Source organism: Diabrotica virgifera, chromosome 8 (genome assembly GCF_917563875.1).
Source record: "Diabrotica virgifera virgifera chromosome 8, PGI_DIABVI_V3a".
Classification (NCBI taxonomy): domain Eukaryota; kingdom Metazoa; phylum Arthropoda; class Insecta; order Coleoptera; family Chrysomelidae; genus Diabrotica; species Diabrotica virgifera.
Window position 1 is genome coordinate 172,955,630 of NC_065450.1, and position 12,047 is coordinate 172,967,676.

Here is a 12,047-nt window from a genome sequence, read left to right on the forward strand (position 1 = left end):
GAGCTTTTTATAAAGAATAACTAAAATATCGCTTTAATGTTTACCGTAACATGATCAGGCCCATTTTTGACTATAGCTTATAAGTTCAAAAAAGTAAATGCTTATGATTATGCCTAGGTTATTAAAAATTCACTCCAGTCCAAATAATGGAAAGTGAAGCAGTAGAACCTCCATTGCATTAACGCCGCCAATTTCTCAGTGATAAATTTACAACTGGAATTCTGTCCAAAAAATGTAAATACCTTCAAGATCTACATGAGCTATCAATTTTAGATCTCACTCATAGGTAGGTACTGGAGAACTAAAAAAATCTATACCTTTGGTAGAAAGTTATCTAAGTACGGTAAAATACAGTGAGTTTATCTATAAAAGCCAAATTCCGAATTACTACAATGAAATGACAAAAACATTATTTTCTAACAAGGTTAAAACATGTTACTTAAACTCACATTTACCGCCAAATATGTTTGATATAATTATTAAAGAAAAATGGTCAACTTTCAGTACATATTTACCGATGGGTCAAAAGACGCAAATGGAACGGGCCTGTGCAGTGTTCCACGAAAATAAAAATTACCATCATCAATATAGCCTACCTATTGAATTCTCAATATACACAGCAGAAATGATAGCAGTAATGTTTGCTGTTTAGTATGTACTACTGAATCCAACTAGTAATTATGTTATATTTACTGGCAGTAAAAGCGTGGTGGACAGATTGAGTAACATTCAAACAGTCAAACATATAAACCACATTGAATTGAATATTCTTAAAACTCTCTTTGGAACTATACAATTGGGAGTAAATGTAACAATTGCTTGGATTAAGGGCCACTCGGGAATAACAGGCAATGAAATAGTTCACAGTTTTGTTAAATCAGCTTATATGATCGGAGAAAAAATAAACAAAAATTTAATTCGAGCTTCAGATATTGATACTTTTAGCAGACAAAAACTTAAAAATAATTGGCAATTTTATTACAGAGAATGTAATACTGGCTCAAATTTTGTTCATTGTAACCCTAGGATATTCTCTAGAAGATGGTTTTACACAGAAAATAATAGACATTTTATAAAGACCATTAATCGGCTGAGAGCTAATCGTGCTCTCATGCCATCTTAAGGCGGAGATACATATGCGCTCTGCTCGGTGTGCGAGCCGCTCGCGCGCAGCGTATTCGTCAGATTAGTACGTGTTTTCAAGTGACGCACAAACGGCACGCACACGGCGCACCACGATCTAAATTCTGTCGGTTTTTCAACAAACGCTTTGATGGTTCGCAATACGTATTTGGACGGGTTTGCGAGTGGTTTGTTGGTTTTGGCGCACATGAGTTGAATATTTGTTAGTAATGGAATGGTCGAAACTGTCGGAAGGAAATTGATGTTTACCGTGGAAAATCAATATTGTGGGATCCTCAATAAAGAACCATTTAATTTAAAGAAACAACTTAAATCCGATCTGAACGGAAATAGAAGCTGAAATAAAAAAATGTACATGCGGACCTTTTTAAAAAATGTTAGTTCATTGTTGTACTAAAAATAACATGTATTAAAAATAAGATTTACTATTTTATTTGGGCATAAGCCACAATTAGAGTTTGAAATCAAGTTTACTTGACCTTTCGACTTTCACTTCGGAAATAGTTATCAATATCAAAAAAACATTCATAAACAGATATATATTATGTGTCACCGGAAAGCGAAATAGGTAACGCACGACTTGGAGAACCTATAGTTTTCTAACTTCGTGTCTGGTGAAGCAACGCAGTTGAAACAAGCGGATATATTATAATTGTGTCACCGGAAAGAGAAAAAGGTAAGGCACAACTTGGAAGACCCAATAGTTTTCTAACTTCGCTTCTGGTGAAGCAACAGAGTTGGAACAAGCAGATATATTATAATTGGGTCACCGGAAAGCCAAAAAGGCAACGCACAACTTGGAAGACCCAATAGTTTTCTAACTTCGCTTCTGGTGAAGCAACGGAGTTGGAACAAGCAGATATATTATAATTGGGTCACCGGAAAACGAAAGAGGTAACGCACAACTTGGAAGACCCAATAGTTTTCTAACTTCGCTTCTGGTGAAGCAACGGAGTTGGAACAAGCAGATATATTATAATTGGGTCACCGGAAAGCCAAAAAGGTAACGCACAACTTGGAAGACCCAGTAGTTTTCTAACTTCGTTTCTGGTGAAGCAACGGAGTTGGAACAAGCAAATATATATTATAATTATGTCACCGGAAAACGAAAAAGGTAACGCACAACTTGGAAGAGCCTATAGTTTCCTAACTTCGCTTCTGGTGAAGCAACGGAGTTGGAACAAGTAGATGTGTTATAATTGTGTCGTCGGAAAGCGAAAAAGGTAACGCACATCTTGGAAGAGCCTATAGTTCCCTAACTTCGCTTCTGGTGAAGCAACTGAGTTGGAACAAGCAGATATATTATAATTGGGTCACCGGAAAGCGAAAAAGTTAACACAGGGCTTGGAAGAACCTATAGTTCTCTAATTTCGTTTCTAGTGAAGCTACGCAGTTGAAACAAGCAGATACATTACAATTGTGTCACCGGAAAACGAAAAAGGTATCGCATGACTTGGAAGTACCTATAGTTCTCTAATTTTGTTTCTGGTTGTAGGAACAAGCAGATATATTATGGTAGGGGAGCAAAGTATGCTAAATGTGCAGTCACTCGAGCGCTTTGGGGACCTATTGGGTTGTGATTATTAGGTCCTAAAACCAAAAAAGTTAAGTAAAATTTTCTATTTTAGTGGGGTCTTCCCATTTTTTAATTTAATTTTCCATTTCCAACAATCTTTTTTCCGATTATAGCGCCATCTATCCATAATTCAAAAAAATGTTTCGAATAAAAGTTGTTTATTTTTATACAAACAATCCAAATCTGCAATAAGAAACGGGGTCTACCATTTAAGATTTTAAAGTAACCCCCCACCTCACCTCCGTGGGGGGTCGTGTTTGGAACCATTCGATAGATTTTTCAAAAACATTGATAAAGTGTATTTTGCAGTTTTTCGATATGATGTTTATTTTGCGAAAGATCGCGGGATTTGTATTTAAAATTTTAAATTTACCCCCCACCCCTCTGCGTGGGGGTCAAGTTTGGTATTTTTCGATAGATTTTTGAAAAATATTGAACACGTAGTTTTTAGTTTTTCAATCTGACGTTCATTTCGCGAAATATTCGCTTTTTTTGTGAAACTTTTTGACTCACCCATTTCCGTACGCCCCGCTCAAATCGTCATATTTTTGAAATATAGACTCTTTTGCATGTACTTAACTTACCTTATCTTAATCTGACAATTTCGAATATTTTAAGGATAGATTTTTTTTCGGGCCCCCCTGAACGAACTCCCCTGTGTTAAGAGCTAATATATGGTGGAGGTACATCTGCAGGGTACCACGTTTCTCCCCATATGATAATCTGACGCGCTCGAGTAACTGCAAAAATCCCCGCTTGGGCTCCCCTACCATTATATTTGTGTTGCCAGGAAGCGAAAAAGGTAGTTCCCGAAATGTTCCCAAACTGTGGCTTATTCCACATAAAATAGTAAATTGCATAAGATGACACAAGAAAATAGTTTCAGAACAATACCAAAATAAGATGTAGTAGAAGTACAGGACAGAGACATGATTATCTACAATTACTAAACGTTTGTAAGTTTCCTCTGGATCGTCAAAATGAAAAATTTTAACGAACAATAACCGCGCCACGAACGCGCGGCGCACACACCGCGCGGAGTTCGCGGCGCGGATATCTGTCTCCGCCTTTACATGCATAGAATCGGCTTGTCAGATACTCCTAATTGTACTTGTGGCAAAATCCGAGATCTAACACATGTCATATTAGAATGTCATTTACAGATAAATAATATAAACGGCCTTTATAAAGAATTAAAAGGTTTAAAATATTTTTCCCAATAAACCTTAATACTTTAATATTTTCACAAATGATATGGAAATTCTTCATCTCATTTATGAACATGTTAAATTATGTAAATACAAGAAGTTGTAAATGTAATATTTACCTACTAATTAGGCATAACTTGTTAATGTGGTTCGAAAAAATTAAAAACAAAAAAAAATAAAAAAAACACATAATACAATAATAATAACAAAAAAAAATAAATAAAAAAAATAGAAACAAAAATAAAAAAGAAAAGAAAAATAAAAAAAGAAAGTAAAAAAAGTGTTTAGCACAAATTAAAATATATATTAAAAAAGACACAGTAAAATAATTAAAAAAACGAAATAAAAAAAGCAACAGATTGTACCTATGTATCTATAAAAATAATATTGTAGTATGTACTAATGTTATGAAATAAGAAATTTATGACTATGAATCTGCAATCAATCACAAATAAGTCTTGCTAATTGGCTCTGCCGCATGTCAATGGTTAAGGGTTAATTTATATTTAATATTTTTTTATTTTGTTTTAAAATTCCCTTAATTTACATCAGTATATTGTCAAAGAGATCTGTTGTTGTTTTTAGATTGGAGAGTGGAATCTTCAAGGTTTGCCCAATGACGACTTGTCAGTACAAAATGGAATAATTGTAACGTCGGCTTCACGATATCCATTATTGATAGATCCACAGAGCCAGGGTAAATTCTGGGTCAAAGAGAAGGAAAAGGAAAATAGCTTAATCGTTACGACACTGACTCATAAATATTTTAGGTAAATTATATTTGAAACTTTAATAAAAAAAAGTGTCGATCGGATAGCCTAGCGGGAGAAGATATGGTCCTGATGAATGTGACTTAAAATCCTGGCCCGGAAAACAAAAAAGCTAACGCAGCGATTTAAACTTCTATATGAATCTGAGGGTTAGACTGGAGCTGATGTATAATCGGCCTATGGGGGAGCAGTACGGCAAGGGATAAGGGCTTGCGTTTTATTGATATTCCTCCGCAGATCCCTACCGGAAGGGCGTTGATGAGTAACTACCAAATGTATATACAGTACGTAAATCGTTCAGCTGGACATAGGGAATATACATTGAGAGAATTGTGGCAACTGCGCTTACGTGTGTTAGTTGAAGCTTCTGTTCGAGAACGAGTTTTTGGTGCAATAGAGCTGTTAGGACGAATAGAATGAGTGAGTTTTGAAGCAAGGTTGTCCATAAATAAATCAAGAACAAAGTTTATGATTAATGAGTTAATAATTTTACTTTAATTTTTAAAATATTTTTTATTTAAAAAATAATTTCAGAACTAAACAGTTTTTCCATTCCCTTAGGCCAAAAATATTTAGCCACTACATTGTCATATTTTGACGTTTATGCGTGTCAATCGAAATGAATTGTCAATTTTGAGGTTAATGCCCGTTAATGCTAACAACCATATTGTCATCGAGAGAGCTCAGTTGCCACAATTATCTCAATATAATACAATGTATGTATTTATGTATCTAAATATAATACAATGTATGTTCCCTATGTCCAGCTGAACGATTTACGTACTGTATACTAGCGGTGTCTATATAGGGTCTGCCAAAAGTAGCGGGATGGTCGAATATCTCACGAAATATACATCGGATCAAAAAACTGAAAATACGTTTTCAATATTTTTCAAAAATCTATTAAATAACACCAAACACGACACCCCCTCAACACCCTGGAGGTGGGGTGGGGGATTACTTTAAAATCTTAAATGGAAACCCACATTTTTTATTGCAAATTCGGATTGCTTACACAAAAATAAGTAACTGTTATTCGAGACATTTTTTCGAATTGTTGGTAGATGGCGCTAAAATCGGAAAAACGATTTATCCTGATCCTTTAGGTCCTAGGTAAATTATTAGAGAAACGGTCTAATATCTCAAGAAATTCACTGCGAAATGAAACACTAAAAAACACATGTTTAATATTTTTCAAAAACCTATCGAATAACACTAAATTCGACCACCACTCCATCTCATGGAGGTGAGGCGGGGGTAACTTAAAAATCTTAAATAGGAACCCCCATTTTTTATTGCAGATTTGAATGTCTCATAAAAAAGTAAGTACATAACATTTATTTGAGACCTTTTTAGATTTGTTGATAGATGGCGCTAAGAAATCGTATCTTTCCAATTACAGCGCCAGCTATCAACAATTCTAAAAAAAGTCTCGAATAAATGAAGGGGTCGGGGCAATAAGGGACCTAAGCCTCATTTGAAAAGTTTTGAATAAATCACATTTAAAGTTTTTGACAAAATCCTGAAATCACATTTTTATATTTTATAATGTTTACCTTAATTCCTTACATGCATAATAAATTCTTAAATATATTTTTTCAAAGACAGATACAAAATGACACTGCATCTTTTAAGAAAAAATTTATTAAACAAATAAATGTGGCTTATGACCTTTTTGAAAATAACAAAATGAACCATTCTAAAATCAAGAATATACCTACAATATTATTGTTTATTAAAAAATCGGTTTCATTATCCCTGTCTACTTCCTCTGCTTCATCAACTTGGTTATAGTCTTATTCAATGTTACTTGTACTGATTCCAATAATACTGAGATAAAACTGCTGGTTTGTGAGAGGAATATATTGTAAAAGTTTCTTTATATCCTGAATTTTTTTGATGTTCAGTATTATTGGCCCTCCATATGTATATTTTTTAAGCTTTTTGTTGTCACCAAACTTTACAACCCTCTTACCAACATTTATTTCATCAAACGCTCCATTTAGGGTGTGTTTAATGAATATGGAATTTGGGTGTTCGCTATCGAACCAAGAAGGGACCAAGCCGCCTACTAAATAAAATACTTTTTTGGTCTTAAAACGTGTTATTGACAAACGAATTTAAATAGAATATTAGTGTTAATGGCTCTTTATCAATAAAAAAATTTAAAACAGGTTATTTGGGGCTACGTTTTACTAAAAAAGTAAATTTAATGTTATTATAACTTATTAAGACACAAGCCACATATCCTACAGCAAGAAGGTCTCAAGCAACTAAAATGTTTACTAACCTTTTTCGGAGAAGATTCATAACTTTCACTGGAACTCGTATGTGGAGAATATTCTCGATCCTTTACAGAATCCTCAGAGTCAAAGTCCGAACCAGAACTACTGTATTTTTCCTTATAAAATAATTGTTTTTCTTTCAACACTCTCCGATCATGTGTCGCCATGTTGATTTTACTGTGGCTTATGACGTTCTTGCTTAAAAATTTTTCATGATTTCGCAAATCGGCAACAACGTCATTATAGCCTGGTGCTCGCATTTATTGCCCAATAGCCGTAAAACTTCGCTAGTGGCTTGAGACCATTGTTACAGCGCCTGTTTTACTAAAATCTTCAAATTTCAAAAAATGTGGCTTAGGTCCCTTATTGTCCCGAGCCCTTCAAATATATTCCTTATTTTTTCATGATGAATCTAAATCTACAATAAAAAATATTGGTTCCTATTTAAGAGGATGGGTAGGTATTTTCGGCTGCAATGCTATTCAAATGGGGATTCATTTTTTTCAAATCCTGAGAAAACTAATAAATATTTTTGAAAAATTTAAACGCAGAATGAAAGATTACGTTGCTATCGAAGGCCGAAAGTCCCTGACCACTTCTATAATGTTTATTATAATAAGTTACAGAGGTGAAAAACTAAGAGAAAATTTATAAATAAACTTTTTATTTATTCTAAGGGACTGTCGGCCCTCGGTAATAATATTGTCTTTCATTCTGCCTTTAAATTTTTCAAAAATATTTATTGGTTTTTCAGGATTCGAAAAAAATGAACACAACGTCCGTGGTAATATTTCCAAATCTATCTTTGTCATACAACGCACTCAGTCGAATAGAATATGAATATTGTCAGCATACTGTCATGTTGTTCTGAAGCTATTTTCTTGTGGCATTTTTACAATTTTAACTATTTAATGGGAAATAAGCCACAATATTATTAAAAAAATGATTTTTTTTTAATATTGGCAACTCATAAATATTGGCAACATCATTTTAAAGTCTTCTACTTTAAAATGTATCATATGTATCTGAATTGCCGATATAAATGAGTCAAATTAAATAAATTATTAGAAGAATTTTTTTACTAAGCAACATTTTTGTTTATGTTAGTAGTATTTTGTATTTTGACAACGGCACCCGATTTGGGCGTCGAAACGTTAATAAAAATCATTTTTTTAATAATATTGTGGCTTATTTCCCATTAAATAGTTAAAAAAGCATACTGTCAGTCAGACAGTGACAATCAGTGACAATTTTAAATATTTGACATGGCATAGGGAATATTTTGAGTTGTTCATTAAATAATATTGATATATAGTGTATTTGAAAAATAATTGATTTAAGACGTGAACTTAATAAAAAGTTATTTATTGTGTATTATTTGTGGAAGATCCAAGCAGAGAATACATCAGGATAATATTCTGTGATCCAAGTATTTTGTTGTTAAAGATGTTCAAAATTGTAAGTGTTCCATAGTAACAATATATTATTAAAAAATCACTTTGAGTATTAGTTTTTGTTGTACATATAAATTATTACAATCACTGAATACCTAGTTAGTGAAAAAATTATCACATTTATTAACTGAATTAATAATTTGCAACTATAAAAATAACAGTTATCCAAGAACATTCAAAAGCCATCTCTTTAAATGAATGATGATATTTTCAAGTAGAATGACATTCTAGTAATGGTTACATATCCATACCAGTGTGAATTTTACTACACGTAATTTGCCGTGTAAAGACAGAAAAAGTAGGGATACCCGTAAAATATTTGCGAATTATGTACCGATGGCCTTAAGATTTTAAAGTTACTCCCGCCCCACCTCAATGGGATAGAGAAGTGGGGTCGTGTTTAGTATTTTTTGATAGGTTTTTGAAAAATATTAAACACTTATTTTTTGGTTTTTTATTTGGAAGTGTATTTCTTGAAATATTAGACCGTTTCTATAATTTACTTGGTACATCAGGATAAATCGTTTTTTTCCGATTATAGAGTCAACTATCCACAATTAGAAAAGATGTCTCCAATAAAAGTTACTTATTTTTATATATGCAATATTTAGTCCTATTTATGATTTTAAATTTATCTAAAGGTGATGGAGTGAAGGTCATGTTTGGTATCATTCGATAGATTTTTGAAAAATATGGAACACGTATTTTTCAGTTTTTCGATCGGATGTTCATTTGGCCAAATATTCGACCGCCCCACTACTTTTGGTACACCCAGTATAACAAAAAAAAAGTAGGAAATCAAACAATAATTAAGAGAAGAATCATTAGTATTCATCTTTAGTAATATTCTCATACTGTGTATAGGTTAGGATTTTATTGTAGTTTTAAATATCTCTCGATTTTAAGGAATCACCTAGAAGATGCAGTATCACTGGGATATCCGATAATCATAGAAGATATAGCGGAGGAATTGGATCCAGTTTTGGACAATGTATTGGAAAAGAATTTTATCAAAGTTGGCACGACGCTGAAAGTGAAACTAGGAGATAAAGAAGTTGACTTTAATAGCGGATTTAGACTTTATATAACTACTAGATTGGCCAATCCAAAATACACGCCTGAGGTATTTGCCAAAGCATCCATTATTGATTTTACTGTCACCATGAAAGGTAATTAAAAATATACCCAATACTTCTACTACTAGCATACGCTCATACTTTCGGCTGCATTTCTGATGTTTCCAGCAGTCTTTGTGTTTTCACCCGTGTTGAGCTGCCCCCCCCCCCCACTTGCTAAAATCAAAAAACAAATAGCCCTGATTTATGAGCTATTTGTGAGCTTTCATATTCCGCAAACTAAAAATTTTGAGCTCGTTCCACTGAGCAGGAATTTAATACTTTAGTGGGGGGGGGGGCTGAGTCAGCCCCCCCCCCCCACTACTTAAAAATAGGAATATAGAATCGGTTTTTACGGCAGAATTACGAGCTATTTATGAGCTCTTGAAATTATATAGTTTCGATTTTTGAGCTCATCCCCTTCATCCCCAAACAACCCTTTAATTGATTTAACTTAAGAGAAAATGCTGAGAAAACTTAAAATATATCGTATTGCGGATATAATTCCTATAGCTTATATACTCTAAGAATAAACTATTAAATCACGTGCATTTCGATTATTGAGCTACAACCCCTTCGCAAGAAAACCACCCTATCTTCCCGGCTTAAGAGAAAGTTGTACTTAAAATGCATTAAATTAATTATTTGGCGACTACATATCATTTAATAATTTATAAGCTTCGAAATTACGCGCATTTATCAGTAAATTGCAATTTATGTTGTATAGTGCAGTCACTGAAGGTAAAAATCAACGATTACCTTCAATTTCGGTGAACTTCATCGATTTTCACGAAAATTGGTCAGTGCTTATAGGATACGGCAAGAAACAAAAGTGATATGGTACCACCTTGCGCCTTTACCCCGAGGGTGGATACCTCCCCTTCTCGGGGGTGAAAATTATTTTATAAAAAATAAATGTACAAATCAATAAAAGAACGAATTAAAAGCAAAATTTATTATATAAAGTTATTAAAATAAGTCAATACTTTTTAAGTTATTAAAGATCAAAGATTTTAATTATTCCTGAAAAAAATGCATGTTTTGAAGCGGCTTTTCGTAAATCACTGAAAAACTGTAAATTCTTACAAAAAAGTTAATAGTAGTTTAATTCGTATAGCTTATATTCTAAGAATAAACTCTTAAATCACGCACCTTTCGATTATAGAGCTACAACTCCTTCGCAAGAAAACCATCCCATATTCCCGGCTTAAGAGAGAGTTGTACTTAAAATAATTTAAATTAATTATTTGGCGACTACATATCGCTAATCGCGTTTAATAATTAATGAGCTCCCAAAATATACGCATCTCAATTATTGAATTTCCATTTTCTTTCTATAGTGCAGTCACTGAAGGTAAAAATCCACTATGACCTTCGATTTCGGTAAATCTCCATTCATTTTCACGAATTGACAATAACAACTTGCGGTTTTAGCCTGGGGTATACGTCACCCGTTCTCGGGGGTGAAAATTACTTTATTAAAAATAACCCCACAAATCGAGAGAGGGACAAATTCTAAGGAAAATTTGTTATATAATGTTATTAAAATAAATCAATAGTTTTTGAGTTATTAAAGATCAAATATTTTAATTTTTGTGAAAGAAAATGCATGCTTTAAAGAAATCTTTCATAAGTAACTCAAAAACTAAGTTTTTACAAAAAAGTTTTTCAAAAAATTGAACCTAATAAAAAATATAATAAATTGATTACTTAAAAAACCTTTTAATGTTAATTTAAAGTAAGTTATTGGTAATTAAATGTATATTTTTTTCTGCGACTGTTCAAATCTAAGGATTCAAGCTTAAATAACGTGAAAGAGATGCATTTTATAACACTTAGGTACTAAATACTTGTCAAAGTACTTAGAAATACCTATCAAAAATGAGCTCCAGAAAAAGTTGATAGCATCAAAATTTATACTTATAAAGTATAGCTATAAAACTATAAAACATTTAGTCTTTCAAATATAGATTATTTTAGATCATATTTAAAATAATAACTTCAGCAATACACGATTGACGTAAAAAATGATAAATAACGAAATTTGTCTTTACTTGTCTTTTGATTTATGTATGAATCAAAATAACGAAGATAGAAACGTTTAAGCCTAAATTTTACTACGAGAACAATGTAACTGGAGCCCATTAACCTATTATCCTAAAAAATAAAGTATTTAAAAGATTAAGCCGGTACTTTATGTCTCGGTTGACAGCCGGTTAGTTAACCGGAGTTTAATCGGGACCTCTTTAGGGTCTCTTGCGTTGTAATAAATTCAATTACAAGTATTATTATGATTATAAATAAGAATAATAATAATACTTATAATTGCATTTATTACAACGCAAGAGACCCTAAAGAGGTCACGATTAAACCCCGGTGAACAAACTAGCTGTTAATCGAGACATAAAGTATCGGGCCTAAATGTAATACAGTTTTATAGCTCTTGAAATTACCTTTCAAATAGTTGGGTGTGCCTGATATCATAAAAATTAACAG

General features: G+C 32.7%; 1 protein-coding gene across 1 annotated transcript in view; it reads left to right on the forward strand.

The window, feature by feature from the left end:
* Positions 1–12,047, forward strand: part of LOC126889868 (dynein axonemal heavy chain 8) — a 424,246-nt gene that overhangs the window by 283,681 nt on the left and 128,518 nt on the right. Inside the window, exons 53-54 of the mRNA XM_050658553.1 lie at positions 4,513–4,697; positions 9,343–9,605. Of these exons, the coding sequence (XP_050514510.1) occupies positions 4,513–4,697; positions 9,343–9,605 (448 nt within the window). The remainder of the gene's footprint in view (positions 1–4,512; positions 4,698–9,342; positions 9,606–12,047) is intronic.